Genomic DNA, 27564 nt, shown 5'->3' on the forward strand with positions numbered 1-27564 from the left:
AGGACCCCTAATTTCTGGAAATACCCATGTACATATCCTGTGATACTCGGACATGTACATTGAGATTGTGTGCACAGGCTACCTTGTGCAACCATTGTGGTGTACATGATACTGTCATGCCTGTACATGTACATCCAAGTTTGTTTGTAAGAATGGAAAAGACTGCATGTTCTTGTTGGTTAATATGTTAAATCAAGAAGAAATGTACATTTACTGGCAGGGCAACCTGGAGTTTTAGTATTAAGCAATAGTAGTAGTACATGTAATGTAGTTGGTTAAGGAGAATTGTTGCTTTTGATGCTGTTGAGTTGGATTTGTGATTTGGGTTGTCCACATTAATGTATTATTCAGCACAGATTTCTTGTGCCTACTTAAGAATTTGAAAAACTGCTTATTTAAGTACTGGTTTTATTCTTATTTCTCTTAATACAGTTTTTAGACATGAAATATCTGATTACCACAGCACAAAGTTTGGTTTGTATTAATTTCATCATCTGTGCATTTCACTGCATGTTTTATTGTACATGTTTCATTGTACGTGTACCAAGCATAATTGGTATGCTGTACGCATACCTACATGTATTATAGCTGTCAACATACCAACTATAGCTGTCAACTCAAGAAGGGGTATTGGTGCTACAAAAGTTGACCACATTATTTACGGAATTGTGAGAGAGGAGAGAGAATCCATGTATACATTGGTCTCAGTCAATCCTAACCAACACTTCACCACCAAGTTTAATTGATTTACTCTACCAAATGTCTTTATCATACTTTGTGCAAGATGTGTTCTGAAGGAGCTCTTCTGTGAATGTTCCAATAAAGTCGCCTAACATCTGGACTGTCCTTTTACTCATCAGAACAAAATGTCCAATAAGGCCCAAAAAGGCGCTAGTTTCTGGGCAGCGTGCACATCGCCGTAGACCTGTGCGTTGGCAAAATAAAAAAGTTTTATTTAGTATAATACAATTCCAAAAGCTGCCAAACTTGTTTGATTGACCGGAATGGTGCTACTGCATAATTTTAACATGTTTTAGATGGGTTAGGTTGAGTATTGTGTATGCTAAATGAGTCCCTCTAGGCCCCCATACATTACTTTTTTTCCGCAAAGCTTGACATGGAGTCAGTCTTCCACCTTCTTCAGCTTCTACATGTATGTGTATAACCTTACCAGAGTTGACTCCACTCCATGACAGACTTGTTTGAAATCATTTTAACATTTCTTTACAATAAAAACTTTAATATTTCTCCAAACCTCGCACAAAACAGTTGTGCCACTTTTTGGATGAAACTTCTTGCTTTCTAGAGCAAGTTATCGTCCAATAAATTAAAGTATATTTTGGCCAAGCTCTTTGGCTGTTTCTGTATACTTTACGAATTTCACAGTATCTTTTCTGACACTTTTGTTATGAAAGTATTCTTCGCTTTCAAACATAATGTCTTCTGACTTTTGTGCTTCTGAATGATGGTCATAACACTCTTTAACATGTACGTGTATATATCAAGACTAATATGATTTAAAAAACTTGTACCAATAGTTAAACTGTTGTTGCGTAGGTAAGGTGGCAGTGGGTGATTACCTGGTGTGTTGGAAGAATTAAATCTCAAATATGATCAAAGGAAATGTCACATTGAATGCTTGGCTGATGACTTTCTTGTTCAAACCCTGTAGCTCCAAAGGGGTAAATATGCCATGCTCTCTTGGTCTGGAGCATGTTCATGCTGAAAATCAAATACACGTATGCCTTGGCTGATATCCTCCATGTGTGAATGTTCCATCCTCCATGTGTGAATGTTCCATCCTCTCTGTGCTCTCTGTAGAACACCTGATATGCATGAATGACCAGTCTATTGCTGTTCACACCGGAGCTTGTGGGAGCAGGTTGAACTGGAGGGTGGCCAACCCTTGGGCTGCCCAGGTTTAGTTCCTGATTGTTTCATTTTTGCGTCCTTTGACATTTGCTTCCTTAAAAATCAAGCTACATCTAATCTTACTATTCCTGTTTGATTTTGTCTTTTACCTTATCTGTATTTCTACATTCCTTTTCTTTGTCTTTTTTCTTGCGGGGGGATGTAAATGTAGTTTTTCCCTGCACTACGCATTGGTCCTACTTTAACCTACTTTTTCAAGCTCATTGGCCATTTTGGCAAAAACTTGCAAGTGCCCAGTAATCCAGTTGTTTCTGGATTTCATCATCCAGTAGACAGCCCCCTGTTTATTTTCTGTCATCTGCTTTACTGTTCGATCTGGTCTTTGTATCTAGAAAAGTACTTCCAGCCGCGTTACCATCAAAAAACTTGCTGTCACAACTAACACTTTTGGAATCAGCACTGCTAATGCAGTTGTATTGTGCTTGTGAAACGCCTCGGCACATAGCTATATTCAAGACCAAAAAGACTTCCAGCCAGAAGCAAGGAACTGTGTTTTTGGCTAGAGTTGCATACCCGGTCCTGAAGTGGCAGTCAGCATTACTGATGGTGTAAAACCTCCCTTGTCGGTGTGAATAGATCTGTAAAATATAACAAGTGTCTTTCTTTTATGTGCTTGTTGCTGTGGGAGATTGGATTATGTCCTATATGTGCCTCATTGACCATAGGACAGTGCTTGTTTAAAGAAAGCATTATGTCATACATGTACATGTAGGTCTATAGAGGTATTGCATCGTAGCCATCTTGGAGGGCAGTTCTTTTGTTCCATAGGAGAACCTCTTTTGTGCATACCCTTTGGAACAAAAGCAGTGGCCTGCAAGTTGGCAGCTATGCAAACCCTATATTGAGCCAGTCCTGCTGCAGTTGGGCTTTTCACAACCAAAGTTTGACGTTCATGTACATGTAGTTGCAGGAGTTTATCACCGTTAGCTTTTGTCTTTTTAAAACTGTCCTTAATGTGCTGACAGTTCATGTTGGCCCAAGTGCTTCCTCACTTACATGTTGACTCCTGTTGTGTGATGTACATGTAACACGCCTCACTGTATTTTTTCTCTTGCAGGCGTATATGCATAGCTGAAGCATTTCTTACTGCCGACATCTGCTTGAGTACACTGCAGAATGTCTCAGAAGGACTGGTTGTCTATCCAAAGGTGAGCTGATGGGAAAGTCTTTGATTTTGACAGGAGTCCCAATGAATTTGTAAAGAATGGGAGTTAGTGTGCATTTGAAGGTTTCCTGTGGAGAAATGCTTCACAGATACAGATAAAGGTTTAGCAGGAACCAGGATAGAAATGGAAAATAGTTTATGAGGAAAGTGCTAGTTCAGTTGTTTTGGCGATGCACCTTTTATTTTCCTGACATTGTACAAACGAGAAGTATTATGTACAGTCTCCTGGAGTTTTAACAGTGCCATTTGGGTTTTTTCTAACTTCCCAATGCATGTTTAATTATTTCTCCTGGTGTTTTTTCGCGATGTTGCTTGATGTTAACCGGAGAAATGTGACACTGCCCATTCATCACTGGTGCTTGCTGGATATTACAGCTTGTCATATCTGTCATTGAACAAACATGCTGAAACCAGCTAAACACTTCAGCAAGAAAAATTCCCTTCTGATAAGACCCAGAATGATGCCGCCAAGTGCCATGGATATATCACATTGCATATACATGTACATGTATATATCTTTGATGTATACATGCACGTACGTCTTTGATGGCTATCTGATGGAGTCAGCATCCCGCCGATGGAACCCCTTCCATGAATGTACCGGTGAGGAGGAGTTGTTCCCATTGTCCTTTCCTTCTCTCTCTCTCTCTCTCTGCTCTGATGTAGGTGATTGAGAAACATGTGAAGCAGGAGCTACCATTCATGGCGTCAGAGAACATCATCATGGCTATGGTCAAGGCAGGAGGAAACAGACAGGTAAAGCAAGCACCCCCCCCCTCACCCCTGTAGGGCGCTGCATTCCAGAGATGTGTCAACATTTGCTTATCCACATTTTTAGATTCAATGAAAGCACTTTTCAAGAAAAAGCTTAAAGTGCAGCGCTTGGAAACACATTGCTATCCAGGATTTCCGACTGAATGATCAATTTTTCATCTTTATTCATCAGTATCCATGTTTGTAGTCACAATTTCTGAAAATATAAATAATTATAGAAAGTATATAAGGAAAAAACAAAGCCAGGCCATTACTTGTTTTGGCATTGCGCAACTTGTTACCCTTTTGTTTTGCAGAGCGGGTCACATGTTACTGACTTGAAGACTCGTGCATGCCCAAACAAATCACTATATCAAGTTCGTTTGTCTCAAAAAGACCACACTCGTCTCTAGTTTTGCCACACCCGTCTCATTCATACACCAATGGATAAAATCTTTGGAGATCCTCGGATAAAACCAGTTGTGAACAGTCATGTGACTTCTCCCTCTTGTTGATTACCTGTGTTGCCTTTGTCTTTATCAGGAGTGCCATGAGCACATCCGCACCTTGGCTCAGGAGGCAGGAGCCGTCGTCAAGCAACAAGGAGGCGATAACGACCTGGTGGAGCGGATACGCCAAGTCGAGTACTTTGCACCCATCCATGGCCAGCTGGACGACCTCCTCAACCCTGCGACGTTCATTGGACGTGCTCCCGAGCAGGTAGTTATGTAGATTGGCTCCATCTGGATCTCAAGGATTTGTCCTTTTTAAATATTCAAGCCTGCATTAAGAACCAGGTTTTCAATAACCTGTGTGCAAAAAGATGGCTTGTGCACCGTGATCAGCCCCGGCACCGGACAGGTATTAACCACTTGCTGCCGGGTGCTTTTAAAAATGCATTGCACACATATGGGAGGTTTTCAAGATTTTCAGTTTTCAAAATTCTTCAAAAATCCATCATTTCATTTAATGGATGTTTACACCTACACGAATGACTGTTTGGTGGCTACTCTGAGCTGACAGGCAACCTTCATTGACTCCCGAGTATTTCAGCCAGGCCTGCCGCCCAGAGTTGTGAGGTGTTGCGTAATTACCTTTGTCCCTAGTGAATGCGAGTGGCATCTTTCGAACGCGGTTGGATTAGCATGCAGCGGTGCTGTGTCGCTCGTCTGTGGGGCCATGCTGCACTTGTGTCTGCGGTGTTAATCCGCGGGCGTGCTATGCCCAAAATAGTGGTATATTGTTTAAAAACAGTGATGGATTACCTTCGAAAAATGCAAGCTGAAAAATGATGGCAATTCCCAACAGCAGGTCTTTTTTTTCGAGTACTGTCTTTTGTTACATTGACCAGCTCTTTTGTCCCATTTCGGACACCCCGGCTCTGCCTATAAACCCATGGTGCTCAAAACAGGGTTCTTTGACAGCAAATGGTTAAAACTTAACCCCATCTGCATCGGGTCCTCTTCAAGCATTCAATTCCATTGTAGTGGAACAGTATCCAATAAAGCTGAATGGAGATAGCCCTGCCATATTCAACAAAAAGCAACATTTACACAGTCATAGAAACCTATTGTGTTATATACGATGTACCATAACAGAGGTTATGTTAATTTTGGATTTGCCCTGCCCGACGTGTATTTAACACTGTATACTCGGTGTGCCCCCGAAAGCTTGTGGGAAAAAAACCACAACCGTACTCGGGTGGGACTCGAACCCACGACCTCCTGCTTACTAGTGCAGACATCTTAACCACTCAACCACCGAGCTTGCGGGCATTGGCTGGCTGGTTCGAATCAAATGTAGCCAAGTACGCTTGTGGGTTTTTTTCACAAGCTTTCGGGGGCACACTGGTATCTCAGAGGCTGTTTTTGTTATTTGAATTTAGTTACAAAGTACAAGGAATGTGCAGAAGGTTTACTGGAGCCTATCCCAGTGATGCAAACTTGCCCTCTGAGGACATGTTCATGCATTCCTAACCTCTATGCCAGCAGCCCTGGTTCGTGTAATTACAGAGGACCCTTTGTGGCTGGTACTTTGCATCCTATTGCCATCTTTTAGAGCAAGAAATCTGTTTGTTGGATATCTGTGTCAAATTTTTCTTTTACAAACCCTTAAATTAGTGTCTGTAGTCAGACCCTTAAATAACAGGTAAATCTGCATCAAGTATTCATAGAATCGCGTCCAAAATGGTCATGCAGAACTCAAGCTTGTGAGACCTGCTTCCTTCAATCAATTTATCCATTTGTCAGACCCTTGTGTTTCAACGCGCGTGTCATTTTGCTGATGATATGGTGGTGAGATTTCACAAAGGTGTATCAAATTCGGCCCAGAATGACCCTTTTGGGGGGTTTATTTATACTTGATGTTTCTTATCTATTTCACTTTTGTTGTAGGTGACAAGGTTCCTTCATGAGGAAGTCAACCCTGCAATCAAGCCCTACCAAGACAGCATGGACGTGACATCAAAGCTAAATCTTTGAGATCTGACAGTTTGGACATAGGCGCGTGCCCAGCCACCAAGCTGCAGGGTCTTTTTTGTTGTTGTTCAGCAATGCAGTATTTACTTTGCTCTTCAAAAGAGCACAAATCAGTCTAGAAATAAATTCTGTTAAAAGTGGGCACGAGAGGATTTTCTTTAATCATGTACTACACAAGATGATTGACACATTAACACTTCGGGGAATTTCGAGACCGTAAACCTGTAACTTGCCATGGGCAAATTGGTCTAGTTTGTATTTTGTAATGCAGGTCAGGTGGAATATTTCTTCATGTAGTTTTGCACAGGTGTGGAGTTCTGTGTACATGCTATTGGCAGTACGATGCCAAACCTATTTCAAGGCATCCAAAGATGCCGACGTGCATTGTGTGGTGTGCATTAGCAAAGATCTCTCCATCGGGTTTGCTGTGGCGTGGCGCTGCTGAATTTGCCTGTGTGAGGTCATACAGCACAGCGCCTACAATGTGAGTTATCTTAACAGATCTAACATCACCTGCCAGTTAAAGTGCTGGGGGCTCGATTCATACTTCCCTGAAATAGTTTACTTGAAGATCTTGCAGAAAAACAATTTTGCTCACAGAACTGCTGCCATAATCGGCAATGATTGTTTTTTGCCGATTGCAGTTCACAACAGCAGTGCGTGTGTGTTCGGCACTCTATTAACCGGGCACCGTGTGTTTATAAGCGTGGCCGGGATCTCCAAAATTGGACAAAGGGAATTGGGCCTTGTAACAAAAGACTGTTCTCGGAACAAAAGTCCAGACTGCTGGGCATTACTGACATTTGTTCACTCTAAATAGTGGAGAAAATCCAGCCTTGTTTTGAAACTGTGTACCACGGTTTGGGGGATTCAGGGTGAGTGGATTACCACCGGGGACAAAAGTGCTCCACGACCGCAACGATGTGCCACACAGCACCGCTGCATGCTAATTTGACTCCTATTGAAAAGAGGTCAGCAGCACTGTGCCTGGTTTGTGAATAAAAGAAAGTTACATAACACCACACAATCTGGGCTCTTTTTAAAAGGCTACAGGCCTGGCTGAAATACTCTGGCGTCAATAGATTTTGTCTGTCAGACTAGAGTGGCCACCAGACAGTAATTCATGTGAGTGTAAACGTCCATTAATTGAAATGATGAATATTTGAAGAATCAAGAAAACTGAAAAAGTTGCAATTATGTGCACAGCATTTTTCAAACCACCCGGCAGCAAGTGGTTAAACGATCATCCCGGTGATTTTTTTTCAAACCAAAATCCGTTCTGCTATTGGAAATTATCAGCTATTCCATTTGAGATCTGACAGTTTGGACATAGGCGCGTGCCCAGCCACCAAGCTGCAGGGTCTTTTTTGTTGTTGTTCAGCAATGCAGTATTTACTTTGCTCTTCAAAAGAGCACAAATCAGTCTTGAAATAAATTCTGTTAAAAGTGGCGTGAGAGGATTTTCTTTAATCATGTACTACACAAGATGATTGACACATTAACACTTCGGGGAATTTCGAGACCGTAAACCTGTAACTTGCCATGGGCAAATTGGTCTAGTTTGTATTTTGTAATGCAGGTCAGGTGGAATATTTCTTCATGTAGTTTTGCACAGGTGTGGAGTTCTGTGTACATGCTATTGGCAGTACGATGCCAAACCTATTTCAAGGCATCCAAAGATGCCGACGTGCATTGTGTGGTGTGCATTAGCAAAGATCTCTCCATCGGGTTTGCTGCGGCGTGGCGCTGCTGAATTTGCCTGTGTGAGGTCATACAGCACAGCGCCTACAATGTGAGTTATCTTAACAGATCTAACATCACCTGCCAGTTACACCACCATGTAGTGAGCTTGGGCCACGCTATAGTGTTTGAAGGTACATGTACATGTATGTTATTTTGGCAATCGTCGTTCTTTTTACAGCACCCAAGGTTGAAAACCAAAGCACACTGGTGCATAGCATCGATTCTGTCTTGCCCTTATCAATCTTCAGTCCAACTGTTTGCCGAGATGTACAGAAGTGTTTGAAAACATGCATTTCTTGAAATTTAGATAGAACAACTTGAAATGTAGAGAATACTGATCTTAGATCCATCAGCAAGCTAAATGAAAACAGGAGGGTTGCATGTGGTATTGTAACGCCTTCAAGTGGGGATGCACCGCAAAGGGGTGTGACTTGCAGCAGAAGAGATGCATTGGTATGTTCAACACACATGTGATTTTTCTTGATACAGGTTGCTAGTGTCTTTGTGCAACTCAGCGTTGTCAGTTTGGGGGAAAGCAATCAATTATGGCAAAAAAACAGTTGCCTCAAGGAATCAGAAGAAGGTATAAATGGGATAAAAACAGTGTCTGAAAACATCTTTGGGAGTAATTTGCTTATGTATTTTAAAGTACCCGTACAGTAAAAATTTAACATCGCAAACTGTTATCAACCTAAGAATTGAGAACAAACTCAATGCTTGTTTTTCTTAAAAATGGACTGAACTGTAGATAATAAAACTGTAAGAGGACAGCCTTGGCGTCTTTAGCCGTCTCTTTTGAGGACGGGCAAATTTGAAATTTGGACAGCCAGTTTTGTTTGTTTAAAATCAACAAGCCTTTTTTACTTAAATCTTTAACACCGGTGAATAGGTCTTGACATATCCTTCCAAAACTCTGGATGCGTCAGTTTGAAAAACATTTCCTGGGCAGTTTGTGACCTTTGCTAGGAAGGGCAAGACAGATACTTTAGTCCTAGATGAAACACTAGGCACCCTTGCTATCTTTTGGTTTGGGGAGGGCTAGGTTAAAACCAACTGAATTGGACCGTTAGCTTGCGAAGGTCTTCCCTCCATTTTCGTTTTTAAATAGTATTTGGACCACTGTGAAAATAGCTTTTTTACTTGCAGACGCGGGTTATTATAAAGGTTCACAAATTCCTGCCGCTGAGCTGTGACTAGCGTGTATAGCAATAAAGTGCTGTTATAGACACTTTTTGCTTGTGTGTATTCCATGTCAGACATAAGAAACAAGCCTGCACATGCAGTGGGTGCCCTTCTTGCTTATCGAGTAGACAGTTACAAGTCCCGTCAAAGTTACAAGTCCCACACTTGATGAACCAGAGAAACTGCAAAGTGCGCGTCACTCAAGGATGAAAGGGCTTTCATTCAAAGCCCAGGCCCTACAGCACCTATCCAACTGGACAGAATTCATTTCCGTTCACATCAAACCATATGTCCTGAGTAGGGGCTCTGGTGAAGGGTCGCGACCTCTGAACTGTTGAAAGACATCTCGTGGGTGTGTGCCGCCACCGAGGGCCAAGATGGTGTCTCTGAATCTGCAACGGTGATAACAATTCTAAATCAGTCAAAATACCACTACAAGATTTCTTAGATCAGGTACAATGCCAACTGCACATTGTCTTGTCAACTACAAATCAGACATGCTCGGGTTTTACAAACCAATCTTGACATGAAAAGTTTTGGAGTTGTCTGTATGATCCAATGTTCACTGCAGTGTTTGCCTGTCAATTGGCCTCACACCAACTTGGAACCTATAGAGGTTGTGCATGGCAGCAATGTTTTCCGGTGAGAAATTTTTGTTCCACGTGGATACACCTAGGCAGACCTTTTGCACTATCCCTTTGTAACAATTCACAAGACCAGTTACTGCTAAGATGGCTGCCATGCACAACCTCTGTATAAATGAATGTCAATGTCTTCAGATCTTGGCAAATTGCCTGAAAAAAGTTTCATTTCGACCAGTTACCTTTTCAGTAACCTGGCTGAAACTGTTCAAGTTCGGTGCTCCTGAGAACTCTGATTGATCAGAATTTTACAACGTATGCTCATTCCGTTATTGAATTACCTCCTGCCAACTTGGGCAACACTCTCCTTGTTATCTAGACCAACCTCTTCAAAGGCACTGAAGGCATCTGCTGCCATAACCTAGAGACACAAAGACAAGAATACATTCAACAATTCAATTTAACCCCTTCACGGCGGGATTATTTTGACTGCAACTGCTGGGCTGTGGTATACCCTGAATGGAGGGCTTTGTCCAGCAGCAGGCCCCATTGAACCAGCAGCTGCATGGTGAATAGACTGTATGTGTGGTATGCACTAATCCTCGCACAATGCTGCCGTAGTAGCAGTCCTCCGTAGCGAAGGGATTAATTGTACAATTTCAGCTTCCCCCCTCTGTCATGATTTCAACTGTTATCCGGTTCGTAAGTGTGACGTCACTTCACTTTAAACGACGCCCACTGCACACGTGCACTGCACATAGAGTTACATGCATTGATTGCCGTCTACATGGAACCATGTAACCGGAAGTTAACGCGCACCATCAGCGATTGTCCAACGAGAGCCTGCAAATCGTGGCGCGTTTGCCTTTGTGACGAGGTCCCTTACGAACCGGATACTTTTTTTTCTCATTTACAAGTGGTAGCGCTCCACTTATGGGCAGCATCTGATGTATTTAGTTACTGGTGGAAATGAACCGCGAGGTTTAGGAACTAAACTTCGCTGGTTCTGGAACGGCTAACCAAGTGAACACTCCCAATCATAATGGCTCTGAGCAGGTGCTTCTGCTTCAGGCGGATGGCATATGCATGTATGGGAAATGCATCTAGCCACTAGGTGGCAGCAAACATAGGTGTATGCTGTTTCCAGTCGTAACCAAGCAATTTGGACATGGATTCATAATCCTTGGTACAGGGGGGATGGTCTGGACAAACAAAATTCCATTTAGGTCTGACGATGCCACGACTGGAGAAAGTATCCGCTCTGTGTAGGAACAAGACGTGGGCCATTTTTAGAGGAATGACGCCCCCTGTGCATGGAAAGCAGAGATTCATGCGCTTTGGCACTGAGTGCACTGAGCAGACATAACCAATTTCTCTTGAAATGTACAGTGTTCATGTGCACATCAAGTTGAAATCGTTCCCACCGTTGATCAGAAAAAAAGCTGACACCAGAGACTCCAGTCTGTATGGTCAAAGAGTCGACCCATTTAACTGAGTTGTGCGTCTTACCTCGGCCCATTTGTAGGAGTAGTACCCGGCAGCATAGCCTGAGGCAAAGATGTGCTGGAACGAGCAGGGGAATCTATCCTCCTATAATTAAGAAAGTGAAGGAATTTTGATTAACCCCAAATCCGTTATTCACAAATCTTCCACTGCACATTCGTTCTACTCTTAGAATGTCACGGGGCACAGAGGTCAGGCTCTGCTTTACTCAACGGTACAAATCCCTCTGAATCATCAGAAGTAGATTCTGAAGGATCTGGGAAGTTTAGTTTAAGAAGTTTGCTCCATGTTCATCTTTTTGGCCCTTTTCTACCAACACAGATATTGACCAACTGTAACCACGTTAATGTTAAGCGAACAGATTTCTGCCCCTGCCTCTCGTAATGACCGATGGAAGATTTGTTTCCATTGCAAGTATTTCTGACACTTTTTAACAAGACCTTTTCATCCCTCTCACAAATTACTAGTTGGACAAACATGGTGGAAAATGGTACAGTTGATTGTCCAGTTCTGCAATTTGGCTAAGTTCCACAATTCAGAAAAAAACGGGTCATTTTCAGAAAGAGAAAAGTGCTGGGAACTCGATTCATACTTCCCTGAAATAGTTTACTTGACGATCTTGCATAAAAACAATTTTGCTCACAGGCCTGCTGCCATAATCGGCAATGATCATTTTTTGCCGATTGCAGTTCACAACAGCAGTCCGTGTGTGTTCGGCACTCAATTAACCACTTCCTGCCGGGGAGCCCGGTTTCGGGCACCATATGTTTATACCCTTGGCTGGGGTCTCCGAAATTGGACAAAGGGAACTGGGCCTTGTAACAAAAGACCGTTCTCGGAACAAAAGACCAGGCTGCTGGGCATTACCACCATTTGTTCACTCTCAATAGTGGAGAAAAGCCAGCCTTGTTTTGAAACAGTATACCACAATTTGGGGTATTTTGTGCGAGCAGATTACCACCGGGGACAAATTGCTCCACCAACGCAGCGATGAGCCACACAGCACCGCTGCACGCTAATTTTACTCCTTTTGAAAAGAGGTCAGCAGCGCACTGTGCCAGGTTTGTGAACAAAAGAAAGTTACATAACACTGCACAATCTGGGCTCTTTTTAAAAGGCTGCAGGCCTGGCTGAAATACTCTGGCGTCAATAGATTTGTCTGTCAGACTAGAGTGGCCACCAGACAGTAATTCATGTGAGTGTAAACGTCCATTAATTGAAATGATGAATATTTGAAGACTTGAAAAAGTTCCCATTATGTGCGCTGCATTTTTCAAACCACCCGGCAGCAAGTGGTTAAACGATCATCCCGGTGATTTTTTTCAAACCAAAATCTGTTCTGGTATTGGAAATAATCAGCTATTCCACTGTGAAAATGAGTTCTGTACATTTTCAAATGTATATGTTTTGGATACAAAAATGACTGCAAGATTTTTGCCGATGCCGCAAACAAATTTACATAACATAACTCTTTCAGTGTGCATGTGGTGCACGTCCTGTGACAGAATAACAAGACCTACCAATGGCGCAGTTTGTGGAATCGGCAAATGTTTACGGAACTGGGCAAACTACCAACCACCAAAACAGCTCACTAGCATTCGTCTTTCAAATGACTTTACAAAAAGTGTGAAGTATGATACGTAGCTGCTTAATTCCCAGATATTACTGGATGAAAGCCTTTCCATGTAAATAAGTTTTCCAGGCACCTGGGACTGTCTCTGGAACCAGTCAATCAACTCCTTAAAGTGACGCATAGGTCACAAATTTAGCATTAACCCTAACAGTCCCAAATCCTCTAATTTCAATACGAATTTACGTACACCCTAGGGGGTTAGGGTTAAAATATCACAAGTAAGAAATAATCGAAGATGATTTGAATTTGTGACTTTCGGACACTGCAAATTATAAAGTCAGACAAGCCATTTTACCTGCAGTGGCTTCGTGACAGTGTATTCATCGGCAGCTCGTCTCATAACGTCCATCCAGTGATCTGTGCTGTAACACCCACAAAAACATGTAACACAATAAGACCACTGGTGACTGCATTCCTAGGCCAAATGGAATGGCCAGAGTTGTTAAGTAGGTAACTTCTTGGAGAAATATTGAGTATACAGTGCTTGAGCTCTGTCAAAGTGGCTTGTGGAGAACAGGGCAATCATGTTCCATTTAGACAACCAGTCCAAAAAAATGATTTCCCAGACACTGATGGTGTGGAAAAAAACACACATGGAATTCCTACCACTAATGGAAAGTGCTTTGATCGTAGTTAAAAGCTCCCTGTAAAAACCTCTCTATTTAAAACCCTTTTTATTACTAGTAAACTGATACATGTATGTCACAGCGGCGTCTCACCTTGTGTGCAGTTCAATATCCATGGCTGAGAAGTACAGCTGTCGCAGCATTGCTGACCCTGCCCTATACTTACGAGCTGAAAATCCAGATCAAGAAGAAACTCAGATCCAACCTTTGACTATGGCTGATAGATTGCTGAATGACTACTGAATAAATTATATTGACCAAAAAAACTCGAGAGTCTATAATCACTCCCCGATTCATCCCCTGAGAATCTTCATAATTAACAACCGTGTGGGAAACTATTGGCACCGTTTTTGTGCTTCAGTTCTCAAGTCCCATTCAATGGGACAGTGGCAGGGCTCTACCAACAAAACTCTCCAAAATCTGATTATTTAAAACGATCTGAGATGGTGAGAACCTCAGGCATTGATCATGTCAGTGTGCTGGCTCATGCATGCATAAAGTGAAGTCTCTGCCACTTTATTTCAACAGAATGAGTACAATAGGATTCAAGTGCACTTCAGGAACAAGGACGTTATGCATTTTGCTTCTGAGGACATGGGTCCTCACATAGGGATTTGACAGTTACCTTTAACCAGCTGGTCAAACAGTGAATCGGGCAGCGGTTCCCCTGTCTGGTAGTGTCGGCTGACCGTCTTCATGGTCCTTGCATCATACATCCAGTTCTCCATGAACTGAGACGGTAATTCCACGGCGTCCCACTCCACGTTGTTGATCCCCGCTGCCCCAGCATAAGGCACCGTTGTCAGCATGTGTTGCAGGCCGTGACCAAACTAACGCCACAAAATGTCAGGGAAAAGAAATGTAGCTTAAAGAACAAAGCCTTTGTACGAAAAAAATATTAGGAGCGAGACGTCTGTGGCAAAAATGCTGCCGACCAGAATGGCCTGGAGTGTACAAACCTCAAATGTAAGAGGGCCTGAAATGTAGATCCTTGCAAGGCGATCCTCCTCTGAGAAGATTTATTCAGAAAACAACGGAAGTGCTGGATTTTTTTAAGTTCAAGGTAAACAAGTTGAAATTGACATGTACCTGTGCTGACCACTCAGCATTACAAGAAAGTCATTCAAAGGTTTCAGCTGCTAGCTTATCCTTGCCCCGTCATCTTTAGCCCACCCATCCACCCCCCCTTCTGTCTTACCTCATGGAACAGTGTTTCCACTTCCCGGAATGTCATGAGGGACGGTTTGCCTTTTAGGGGCGGAGTCTGGTTGCATACTAGGTAGGCAACCGGTTTGCGATTCAGAAGTTCACTCTTACCTGCACGAAAGACCCCCCCAAAAAAATTAACAAGCATCCGAAAGACAGCAATGGCAGAAGCGACGTGTATTCACTATAACTTACACATTTGAGCCGACGTGGATGTGATATGGCTGAATAGTGATCCCACGAGTAACGAAATTGTAAAGTCCATGATGTTTCAGTGACTCCTTTTACCAGGGTTTCCCCTTAGCGGTCGCCCGCTAGCCAAATGCGAGTGAAAACAGTCATGGACGAGTCAAAACACTTCCCTCAGTCTTCCGGTGGGCAAGTTAAAATATGTACACGTTCCTTGTTTTTCTGATGTGATTAAACAAACTAAAACAAAGTCTTGATTTCAAAGTTTTACCTTTTGTCTGTCATGAATGTATTTTTATTTTATTGGAATCAAATAAACCCCAACCTCGCTTCTGACTCCCACCTGGAATCCCCTATTGTGTGCTGGGACTACGTGAACATTGTACGTAGTACTTATCATCAACACATCAACGATAGTTTCTCCAGTAGTTATGACCTCTATACATGACCGATATAATTAACATACAATTTGAACTGGGAACCAGATACCAAATCGATACTGCGTCCATAGACTGGTGCAATCCGGTTCAGAAGTGACTTAGTTGTACCACTCATCGCAAGCCCCTCATTGGACAATCATGCCGCGTGAGTGAGTAGGGAATGGGAACCAGTCTACCCACAAACCGCTATCACCCCATGTGATAGCGGTTGATAGAAATGTCTTCGTGGACCAACCTTCTTAAGTCAAAAACCTGCTTTAACCACTTCGGACCGGGGCATTTTTCAACGTTGAGGATGCTGGGCCGTTTTCAAAATCCTTCAACAATTCATCATTCCATTTAACAGACGTTTATAGCCGCACGGAGTAATCTTTAGGCACTACTCTAAGTTGACAGGTGACCTTCATTGACACCCGAATATTTCAGCCAGGCCTGCAGCCTTGTAAACAGAGCCCAGATTGTGCGGTGTTATACAGCTGTCTTTTGTTCACGAACCTGGCTCAGTGCACTGCTGACCTCTTTTCAATAGGGGCCAGATTAGCATACAGCGGTGCTGTGTGGCTCATCGCTGCGGTGGTGGAGAGCTTTTGTCCCCGGTGGTAATCCGCTTGCTCTAAATACCCCAAACCCTGGTATACGGTTTCAAAATAAGGCTGGATTATCACCACTTTTGAGAGTGAAAAATGCCGGTCATGCCCAGCAGCCTGGTCTTTTGTTCAGAGTACGGTCTTTTGTTACAGGGCCCTGTTTCCTTTGTCCGAGTTCGGAGACCCCGGCCACACATATAAACCATACGGCTCCGATCCCGGAGTCCCCGGCTGGTAGTGGTTAATTGTTATTTTTTTTTCACACATTTCATGGGCTAGTAAAAATCTCTGCGGGCTAGTAAAAATCTCTGCGGGCTAGTAAAAATCACAAATTACTAGCCGGGCGGGCTACTGTCAGAAAAAATGAACGGCAAGCCCTGCCTGTAACCAATCAGTGCCTGGGAGCCCAGTGCTGGAGACGTTGGCTTTCTATGCATGGCCAGGGATCCCGAGATCGGACAAAAAAGGCACTGGGCCTTGTAACAAAAGACCGGACTCGGAACAAAAGACAGAGCAGCTGGGAATTGCCAAACATTTTCAGCACAGGCATGGCATTTTCGAAGGTAATTCATCATTATTTTGGAACAATATACCACTGTTTGCAGCATTCAGCACCTGTGGATTATCACGGGGACAAAACCACTCTAGCACACCAGTGATGAGAGACACAATAACGCTGCACGCTAATCTGGCCACATTTGTAAAGACACCAATACCATTCAGCAACGCACTGGGCCAATTTCTGGAACAATGGAAATTACGCAACACCGCACAATGCTGGGCTCTCTTTACTGGGTGGCAGGCCAGGCTGCAATACCCCAGTGTCAATGGAGGTTGCCTGTCAGATTAGAGTAGCCACCAGACAGTCAGTTGCAAGGGTGTAAGCATCCAGTATATGAGGTTATGAATTTTTGGAACAATTTTGAAACGGAAAATCATGAAAAGTCGTCCGGCAACTCATCCTGCATGTGCAAACTCCACCAAGCAGGAAGTGGTTAACATGCGATATCTCAAACTGGTTTTAAATTTGACGCCCAATGCCCACAACTTTCCACAACAGGATTTTAGCCATGCTGCCCATCATTATAGACAGCCCAAGTCCACAAACACTGCTTTCCAAGGTTGGTCTTTGGCAAATTTGGCTCTTTGGGGAAGCACTCACCGAAACAAACATTCATCCAAGCCCCGCCTCTTTTCTCAGCCGGTCTGATGTAGGGGTCCAAAAAGAAAGAAGCTATATCTTCACCTGCAAGGGCAAAATATGAAAATAAATACTACTTAAAATCCATACAAATTTCCAGAGAGCAACTTGGGAGAAATGTCTGGACTGACAGTGCTATCATAAAGGACTGTGACCATCAAAGCAGCTGGAACCCCTCCTATGCCATCCCCCCTTACATGTTGGGGTAGAATCTTTTCCACGTTCTCCAAACTCCATCGCTGCTTTCATTTTTATGTTGATCCCACAATATTCATCCAACACTCCTATGGAAACTTGATTTAGATTTGGCAGCGTTAAGGTTGGGAGCGTTTTTCTTTGTCCACAGCAAAGTGAATCCCTTCTCAGTGAATCTATGGCTGCGAAGGCAGCACGTGAACAGACTGTCAATTTGCAAGACAAGCCATGAAAAAGGAGAGTTCAACATTATGTAAAATAGATTCTCTGACAGTGTTAATGCCTCTCACATCGGCACGTACCACACTTAGCTCACGTATATATGTGTAGGGGCCCACCATACAGTAGATTATGCCCCCCCCTTATTTTTTCTTGAGGAGCAACTGATTATTGCAGCCCCAGCTCCATGTGACTGTTTCATGTAAACCACATGTGATGACAGGGAACGGTTGAAGGACTTCATGGTAAAATTGATGCTTTTTCCTGTGGGCCACTGTAGGGTTGTGTGCGAACCTTTGTTCTGGGGTCATTCTGACTCCATGCTTTGACCAGTGAGCACATGAACATTGACTCCTACACCACTCAAACCAGTCTCCACTTTGCTGTGTCATTTTTTACAGAGTTCATCATTTTTAATGGGCATCTCGGAGTAGCAACTCTCTTGCTACCTGGGGTGCAACATATGTATCAAACATATATGAGGATTTTACAAGCCAGTTTTACCTTGTTCGTTGAGTATGTTGAAGAACCTGACATCTTCATGCCACGTCTCTGCAGTGCCATCGGCAGGCTGGATGGAAATCATGACAAACAATCAAAGATTTCCCCGTGTCAAGCCGTAATTAAATGAAAGAAAATGTCAAAAAAAGAAAAAACCCACAGAGAGATATCGTGGTAAGTAACATGTGACAAAGTGACAGTAGGGCAACTTATCTTCCTGTTTTGAGTGAGACTTGCTCTGTGTATTGAAATAACTACTTGGTTGTCAAGTGACAAAGTGACAGTAGGGCAACTTATCTTCCTGTTTTGAGTGAGACTTGCTCTGTGTATTGAAATAACTACTTGGTTGTCAAGAGCCTTTAGTGTGGTACAACCTTAACCAATGAAATCTCTAGAATCAAGTTCCTCAACACAACTGAATCGAATTTCAAGACCAGCAGAGCTGGCAATGATAAGTTCTGTGCATTATCAAAGGAGCATTTTTTTGGGACAGCAGCCTACCACAATTGCTCAGACAAGCCACACAGATGAGAGTTTGCGACATCGTAGTCGGGTCACTCACAAGTCGTTCAAACTCAATCGCAAGACGTCCAAGTCACAAGTCAAGTCACAAGCCAAGTCATATGAATGACTGAGGTAGTGTTTGTCACTGTCCAACCACTGTTTAATACTTCTGACAAGTCGTGCAGCTGAATTGTGACCAAACACGTCACATGACTGTTGATGGACTAGAGGTGAATTCCACTACAAAGAGACTGCAATCTCCGGTCACCAAAACCAATGTTATTGGCAATAAACAACTAGTTCAAAGTCTCATCATGGTATACCTTTAGTGGTTACCTTCAAGTAGACAATGGTTATCTGTCCTCTATCTGTCCAAGCACAACATGGCACGATATGCATGTTTGTCATACCTTGATTTGCACATTGAAGAGAAATGACGTTAGGTTGAACATTCCCTCCAGGACGTGCGGCAGAGGGAAGTAGGGCCTTAAATCCTCATCATTAAATCTGCATATTTAGAAAAAATGTTATTTGTATTATACAGAATGAAATTGGTTCTGATTACCACTGACCCTAACTATTCTAAATCCTTCATAATCCACTGGAACATTTTGGACATTAGTGGGATAGCACAATGTACGGCCCAGTTGCTAATTAACATAAAAGGCTTGATAAACTCTTTAAATTTGACATACAAAAAAGTGTGCAATTGGGTTCTCAGAAAATGATGGACTTCGAAGGATTCAGAAGAATTCTAAAAAAAGCCTGGGTTGAGTTTTGCTGGTGACAAAAAACTTGAGTGGGTTTCGACATCATTCTACAGATGCTTGACTTTTCACCATTTCTGAGCTTGGAAGTCTCTTGTAAGTATCTGCAAGGACCAATTCATAGCTCACATGAATGCAAATACAGAGGAACTTTTGAGCTCCAGGTTCATGGTAGAATGTGCTGATGTTGAGAAGTGTTCAACATTCAGTGCCAATACAAAATGGCATTCACATTGAGTATATTACGTCCTAAAGGATGTCATCAAAGATCTATCTCTATACGCCCAGCAACAAACGGAAGCAGTTTTTAATCAGCTCCAAAGTAGATCATAAAGGCCCTTAATGTAAAGCAGCACCTTTTACAAATCTGCCTCTATTATTTGCCAGATTACTTCAAATTGACGTGGATGAATGATCTTACTTGAATAAATGCTCTCGTTGTCTCTCGCTCCAGTATGCCATGTCCCAAAGCTGTAGCCTGCCGTCAAAACCCCGAGAAGAGGCAAAGTCTTGAAGCTGTTGTAAATCCCTGCGATTGCGAAAAAGAAAAACTCTTTAAAGTTGTTTAGTTGGCATTAAATAATTATTTTTCAACTAAGTGAAGATTCCTATCTTTGGCTTCCACATCTATAATTGGACATGATTTTTCAAAAACAGATCCAACAAAATGAGGCTCAAGACAGAATTTTTCAGTAATTTTCTTTGCACTCACAAAAGCAAACTCAGCCCTACGAGTTAGATGCATCACCCAGTGTAGCATCCACATGCAACAGGACACCATGTTGAGAATTCCCATCAATTTACAATGGTACAATACTCTTTCAAAGGCCTTCCACTCAAAAGTGGCTCTGGTGACTTGCGACTCATTTTGTCGAAATGGGTTGGATTACACAGATGAATCTGGTGACAAGAGTGAGAAGACATTACAGCAGGAAAACTATGCCCAAGCACAGATTGTACACTGGCATTAGACATCTCTGTGATCATTCATCTGTAACAGAAGAATTGATGCCCACTCCAAGTTTAGACGCAGGCAACATGTGCGTAAATGTGGGGTTAGCACAGCAATGTCATCTCCTTAATTGGTCTGTGAAACCAGACTCTCTAAAGTCAGGGACATGGCTGAAACCTGATAACCAAAGGCACACAGGAATTCAACGTTGGAAGGTTGGCCTGACCTTTTTGCAGCCTCTTTGCTCTTGTCTCTGAGTCCGTGTATCAGCGCCCACACGTTGTCAACGTTCTCGGCCATCTTGGAGGAAAGAGACATCGCCGCATAGTTGGCATAGCCCAGGAGGGCTGCCTTTTCTTTCCTGCGAAGGGAAATACCAATGACCTTTGCAAAGTTCATCTCAACGGGAAGATCTGACTCATCAAACATGGCTTCACAACAACACGCTGTAATGAACAAATTGCCGTTTACGACGTACGGCCATGTCTGAAAATGGCGGCTGCGGCTGGTGATAACTTGGGTGGGTACGGAAGTACTAGCCAGTAGCCACATCCTCAAGATACACATTACTCCCAGCGGCTGCCAGTTGCTCCAGAGAAAAAAAACGAACCATATGCAAAGCTGTCAGAAGATATTTGGTGGAAAGTGGAAGACTAGGCTGTTCACAGAAAATAGTGTGGTAAAAAAAGCCTCACTGCAGATTCTGTTTGGATTTTGATTGGATTTTGACAAAACCTGTGGCTCTGTAGGCCCTGTTAGGAAATCAAACCAAGCAAAGCACATGGAATACCTCAATGCTCTGATCTCCTCAATGATGTCTGTATTGTCATGGTCTCCCTGCGAGGCTCTGGTAATGTAAGCCTTGTACAATTTCTCCCGCAGCTCACGGTTGGTGCTATGTTTCATGAAGGGCTCAAAGCAAGGGAGGTCAAGGGTCACCTTCCACGGCCCAATCTCTGGATCTGGTCTGGATCACAATAATTGATGACAAAAAACTTTCTGAATAAACCAATCCATATTTTATAGGAGACATCCTGCATTCTTCAAAATCTAAGATTATGTCGGAATCGGAGCCCCTTTTCAAGTAACACTGGTTGAGTTTTACCGTCCTCAATCTTCGCACATCCTCCAAAAGGGGAGAATTTGGAAGGGTATTTTGGAAATTAAATTCTCTGAAGAGCAGTTCTTCAGGGGAATCAATCCACATCTACACATACACACAGTCAGTATGGACTGACTCCATTTACTAAAGTTAAAATTAGAAAAGTAGAGCGAAGGGATCAAACACTGGCTTGTGACTAAGTCTTTCCATTCCAAATTTTGGAGAGAAAAACTGCAATGAAGTGATATCTGCAACTTACTGAACAAAGGCAGCTTAAAGGAACATATGATGTAAAAAACAATCAAACATCAATGATATTCAAACGAAATGAACAAATTCAAATGAAATGAACAAATTCAAATGAAATGAACAAATTCAAACGAAATGAACAAATTCAAATGAAATGAACAAATTCAAATGAAATGAACAAATTCAAATGAAATGAACAAATTCAAACGAAATGAACAAATTCAAACGAAATGAACAAATTCAAATGAAATGAACAAATTCAAATGAAATGAACAAATTCAAATGAAATGAACAAATTCAAATGAAATGTACAAATTCTTCTGGGTTCCCACAACGGTTACAAAGACCTCAAGTTAGGTAAGATTTTCCATACAGCCAGGATATCTCAAGGCAGTTCCACAGTGTTCAAACAATGGCACACGGAAACAAGCTACGGGGTTTCCAACTCAGCTACGTGATAGAGTCTAACACCAGGAAAGGACACACATACTTCTCTGGGTTGGCATTAGCAGCCATCAGCTGCAACAGCGAGGCTGGCACTCCATCAACATCCCTCCTGTCTGTTAGTTCTAGACTGAAGGCTTTGGTGGCATCCAAGACGTTATTGCTAAAAACACAGAGAAGTGAGAGTGCAAATCAACACGGTTCTGGTTCTTTTTAGAACCACAGATGATCAGAAAGAGATACATGTATCTTTGTATGGTGCTACCGCAAACCTCTACAACTTACTACCTTCACGATGAAAATCTTCAAAGCTCACAAATCAATACATTCACCAAAACTAACTGGGCATCAGATCTCCATAAAGGTTATTTCTGTATCAAAGGCCACTGTCTTCAACTTTTCAGTTCTAGCAAGCAGGATAACATTTACCACTTTGACTGCTGGAGGACATGAAACCAAGATGAGGCAGCTCTTTACACATGTAAGGCTGACAGTTGAAAATGTAAAGCGCACCTCAACTCACTTCCAGATGATATAAATCCTTTATGAATTGCTAATCTGCCTGTTCTGTTTTGTCCACACACACACACGAAGTCACACAAGTTTGTGGAGGTGGACTGTGTGTTGGACCTCAACTTGGATAGTGTCCACAGTTTGTTGTGGTAACAAATATCACTCCCTGGGCACACCCGGGGAGCGATTAGAATTATGAGGTTGTGGTGAGAAATCACGCAAATAAGTCTTCATTTGTGGCATTTGGCTGTATGCCAAAAACTATATTTTGCCTTTTTTTTTTCGAAAGTCAAAATCTGCCACCAAAATAATTGGCCCACTGTCCGCAAAAGGTTAAACAGGGTATCTGAAATGACTTCATGGGAAATTGCAAACTTGTGAATCTATATGCTGGCTGATGCATTGCAATATGGCACAAGTTCTCTCAGAACGTGACCTGAAATTCACAATCTATCGCTTTAAAGGAACCTCTGCCGTACCTGAACTGTGTTGCTATGGTAGCCAGCCTCAGCCTGATCTGGTTGAAGCGTTCTTTGTTGTCTCCCGTCAACTCCACACCGCCTAGCCTGGCCTGGCGTATTGCTGATTCTAATAACCTTCTCTGGCTACCGTCCAGGATAGCGCCGGAACCATTTAACTTCTGTAATGAGAACACATGCACTTCAGTTCATAATGTGTCACTTTCAAGTTACAAATATTATAAAATGTGCGTCAATTGTTAGAGAACCTACAATTTCATGCACACGTCAAACCTTACCCCCTTCACATCAAGCAACAATGACTTCTGTAAATAAGCTTAATATAACCTGTATCAAACGACGTCATAGTACAGTCAAACCTTGTCAATAAGAGCTCTGTTCATACAAGAGTCTGCTTATAACAAGGACAATTTTAGGTCCCAATCCTTTCTTTTTCATTGTTTTCATTCCTGATGATACAAGGTTCCTGTTATAACAAGGTAATTTGCCAAGTCCAAAGGGTCTCTTATTAAACGAGGTTCGACTAGGTACCTTGTATTGTCTCCTTTTTCATATTGCTTTCTGATAACAAAAACTGTACCCGTGATCAGAGCTACGTACAAAGACATTCATTACAAGTACATCTGTCCACTGCCACTTCAAAACTCCATTTGGTGTTGTTCAGATAATTTATAGTTCACTACCTCATGCATGTCGGCCTGTGCACTGAGTACAGCCAATTTTGACCTACCTGTCTTGGAAAACTTTGGAATTTAGAAGACCGGCACGATCAATTTTCATAAAAATTGGTGTGATAATGACCCAAGAAAACCTGCTGAATACTAATTAACAAAAAACCTAGTATGATATGATAGAAAATGCACAGAGGGGCACGTGGTTTTCAACTCCTCCTGTCCCGATCTTGACCTGAACTCCCAAAAGGTTTTTTCCTGTGAATCTTCTTATGCCCTGCAAAATCATCTTCTGAATATAAACTCAATGGAACGTTTATTCTATTTCAAGTTTTACAGGGGCATCATGCCTTAAGCATTAAAAAATTCAGTGTTGTAGTCGAGACCATCACATGACCATGCACAAGACCAGTCACAAGTAACAGGGTGGACAGTGACAAAGGAATGCTTTTGTTGCAGATCATTTGAATAGATTGTGACTTGAATTCTGACTGGAGGTCTTGTGTTGGCCTTGTGTGGTCCTTTGAAGGTCTTACGTGGTCTCGACTGCAACACTGAAAAAAATATAACAGTGGCTCGGCTCTAGCTTCCCAAGTACAAAAAAAATCCTCCACAACTTCTTGGTCTTGGAGGGTTCAGTTTAAGCTTGGGCTCATTTGAAAGTTCTTGCCCACCTTGACAGCCCGGTAGAGAGGTGTGCTCTGCGTCACCCTGCTGGTTGCCTTGACGACCAGTGGCTGCACCTGCTGGTAGGCATCCCGGAGTTGCTGGCTGTTTTTGACGGCGTTTAGGTGGGTGACCACACCCCAGCCAAAGTCAAATGGGGCCTCGAGCTTCTCCAGAGGGTCTGACACCTTGGACCAGGAAACGTCATCACCAAGTGCTTCACATATAAGTATACAAATCAAAACAAACAATTTTCCTTTTTGCTGGTGAGACACAAACATCTGCTGCAAGAATTTCTCATTAAGGTTGGGAAGGATGGGCATTGTAGAAAGTTCGAAAAGTCGGGGAAGGAGTCGAAAATGGATGGGACAAAACATTACCATGCATTTTGACCGCAGAAACAAAATTCCTTCTGGGCAAATATTTGCTCTTTGGTTTCACTCTGATTGTAGTCTGCTTGATGATTCTATGTAGAACTGGTGACAACATGGTTACTTAATGACAAACATTTACAGATCCTTCTGTTTGTATGTCACAGTCATAGGGCTGTGCTGAATATCCGAATAACCGAATATTCGCTCGATTATCGAATAATCGAATATTTTTTTCCGAATTTGAATATTCGAATGTAAAACTCATGAAAAGGAAGAGAACATTTTCTTTTGTTTTAAATGAGGAAAATTGCACTACGGAGGCTTGTTGCAAGCAGATTCAAATGAAACGTGACAGAAATCTTTCAACAATTCAAAACGTTAATTATTCATTAAACAATTTAAAAGGAATAGAAATTTCAACTGGGCAAGAAGTATTGTTCATCTCTTAAATCTTGCTAAATCATGGCTGGAGATACTCCTAGATGTGAGAAGCTATTATATAGATTATAATGTACAATTGTGTGCGTTATTGCAACTGATTTTGTATATGGTTTGTTCATCGACAATCTGCCAGTTGATACAACCGAATGTTCGGACATTCGATCAAATTGAAGGTTGAATACTCGAATAGTGAATTATTCGAATCAACTCAGCCCTACAGAGTCATTATTTTACTAATAAGCAGTGACTGGCAAACTTTCTAGCCCCCAGTAACTTAGCAAAAGAATAATTCTCAAAGTGTAATAAAAAATCCCACTTAATTATTGAAACACTACAAAATGAATGTGAAAACTAATGAAGCAAATGTGTATTTTTAGGCAGAAGCTGAAAAAAGGGGCAGACAAGTGAAAGTCTCACTAGCTTCATTTACGATGCCACGAGTCATCGTGTGAAAATTCACCTTCATACTGAGACTCTAAAACCTCTAGCCCCTCTTCAAAATCCCCCACGATCTGGTTGATGGCGGGGACAACGTGCTCCACCTCGATGGACCTGAAACTTGGCAAGCCCTCGTCGTAGCGAAGCAGGGGATTCCCTCGCCCGCTCTGAGCAACCGTGGAGCACTGGGCAACGGAGGGGCCACCGATGCGGGGAGAGTACCTGGAGGCGAAGAGACGAAAGTCACTTATGGCCGGGCAGGATGGTTGCCATGGCGATGTGGAAGCGGAGCTTAATTCAAGGGTAAGCAGAAGTGGCATGAGCGCAAGATGTAGTGCTATCAGCAACCTGTGCAACGCAGTGATACACCAGAAATATCTTTAGTGGATGGCAGGGGAGTTCAATATTCTAAGGCCAAACAAAACAAACCGTGTGTTTCCTAATACGTTGAAAAGTCTGGCAAAGTAATCGGCTATTATTTCTCACATTTTTTACCAAAACGTTTAGGGTGAGATGATAGCCAACTGATATTTTGTGTGTGTAGCCTACCTATGTTTTTTTTTACTCAGAATCTATTCACACTAGGGGTATCCTTTGTTTTAATGGTTAGGTCTAACTTGTGACAGACAGATTTCTGGTCATTCATTTTGCTAAAGTTAAAAGTCCACCTGCTGCCATTGAAACTAGCTACGCCCTCTACAAATCTTTATTCATAATTTTTACAATCTCCAAAAATACCAAGTTATCAAATCTGGAGGTCTGGTGAAGGCCCTCACATCATGGATCAAAAAATCCCACGCTCCCACGAACATTCATTGGAGCGGGGTGGACGTTGGACCTCACCGTTCTGGGGGTAGGGCCTATAAGGGAATTAGGCATAGGCCTACATGTACATGTAGCATTAATTTCCTGATGTTATGAGCATAGGCCGGGGGTCAGCTAACAATGCCTTTTTTCAACACCCCCCCCTTTCAGTTTCAAAATCAGCTGGCCCGCCTTCAGTCGCACTGGCATGACTGTGGCCTGGCAGTACGGAGTCATGACTGTGGCCTGCCTAGCCAGGCAGTCACTCATGGCAGTGGTTCCATCAAGATCAACCACTTTCTGAGTCATCTTTTATCTACCATTCATTCCATCTTTTCTAGAATTACATACATGTAAGCCTACCAGTTTAGAGAATGTTGGAGTCTAGCAAGTCGGTGAGCAGCCCGCATAGTAGCCAATCTTCTAACAAACTGGAAGTCAAAACAGAAAGAACCTGAGAGCCGAAAACGTAATAACCCAGGCCCCACTACGGCAATAGTGCAAAATAAATTCACAAAAATCACGTTGACAAGTGAACAGAGATACCTAGCCTTCTCCCGTCATTTGTGGACCACCGTATTATGCAGTTTTAAGGTACCAGTCTTGGTCGAGGAGGATTGCAAAACATCGCAGACGCCCTCTACAGACTAAACAAATTTTGCCGAATGGTGGACAGAATGCAGACCCTGACTTTCAACAGACTGGGGTTGTTGGGGTTATTTCGCATTAACATTGAATTGCCCGTCACGGTACATTTTGCTTTCCCCCACGACAGTTCATTTACTTTTACAACTATGCAATCGTTAATACTATTTAAAAATTGATTTGATCACGTTATTAGATAAATTTCCACGGAAAACTAGGTAAGAGAGAGTAGGAATTGAATTCAAAACCGTTCTTTCCCAAATACTACACTTGGGCTTGACCAGTGGAACTATTTGACTCATTTTTTATGTCTCCTGACTTTCCTGGTGTCTGTGCTTCAGAACCTAGTCTGACATTATGCTTGCCGTGCGCATGGTAAGTA

At 42.5% G+C, this 27564-nt stretch overlaps 2 protein-coding genes across 3 annotated transcripts in view; one reads left to right on the forward strand and one right to left on the reverse strand.

Moving 5' to 3' along the window:
• LOC110980289 (adenylosuccinate lyase-like) overlaps positions 1-9298 on the forward strand; it is a 38086-nt gene extending 28788 nt beyond the window's left edge. The window contains exons 7-10 of the mRNA XM_022236850.2: positions 2990-3080; positions 3764-3853; positions 4394-4570; positions 6244-9298. Of these exons, the coding sequence (XP_022092542.2) occupies positions 2990-3080; positions 3764-3853; positions 4394-4570; positions 6244-6330 (445 nt within the window). The 3' untranslated portion in view covers positions 6331-9298. The remainder of the gene's footprint in view (positions 1-2989; positions 3081-3763; positions 3854-4393; positions 4571-6243) is intronic.
• On the reverse strand, positions 8689-27078 carry LOC110980288 (uncharacterized). Of its 2 annotated transcripts, none has more exons than XM_022236848.2 (18): positions 26901-27078; positions 25756-26081; positions 24489-24697; positions 23144-23304; positions 22198-22314; positions 21147-21323; positions 20583-20717; positions 19826-19933; positions 19048-19144; positions 18137-18203; positions 17180-17263; positions 14794-14912; positions 14221-14425; positions 13689-13764; positions 13265-13331; positions 11343-11423; positions 10175-10254; positions 8689-9644 (listed from the first exon to the last, which is right to left on the reverse strand). In XM_022236848.2, exons 1-18 carry the CDS (start codon positions 26945-26947, stop codon positions 9527-9529), a joined length of 2274 nt encoding a protein of 757 aa, XP_022092540.2. In that variant the 5' UTR covers positions 26948-27078; the 3' UTR covers positions 8689-9526. The 2 variants fall into 2 exon arrangements, with proteins under 2 accessions (XP_022092540.2, XP_022092541.2); XM_022236849.2 differs by having other exon boundaries at positions 25756-25955; positions 26901-27076.
• Positions 27079-27564: the final 486 nt, after the last annotated feature.

The sequence above is a fragment of the Acanthaster planci genome, linkage group LG07 (genome assembly GCF_054643075.1).
Source record: "Acanthaster planci isolate LZ-2023a linkage group LG07, COTS_SCS, whole genome shotgun sequence".
NCBI classification, from domain to species: Eukaryota; Metazoa; Echinodermata; class Asteroidea; order Valvatida; family Acanthasteridae; genus Acanthaster; species Acanthaster planci.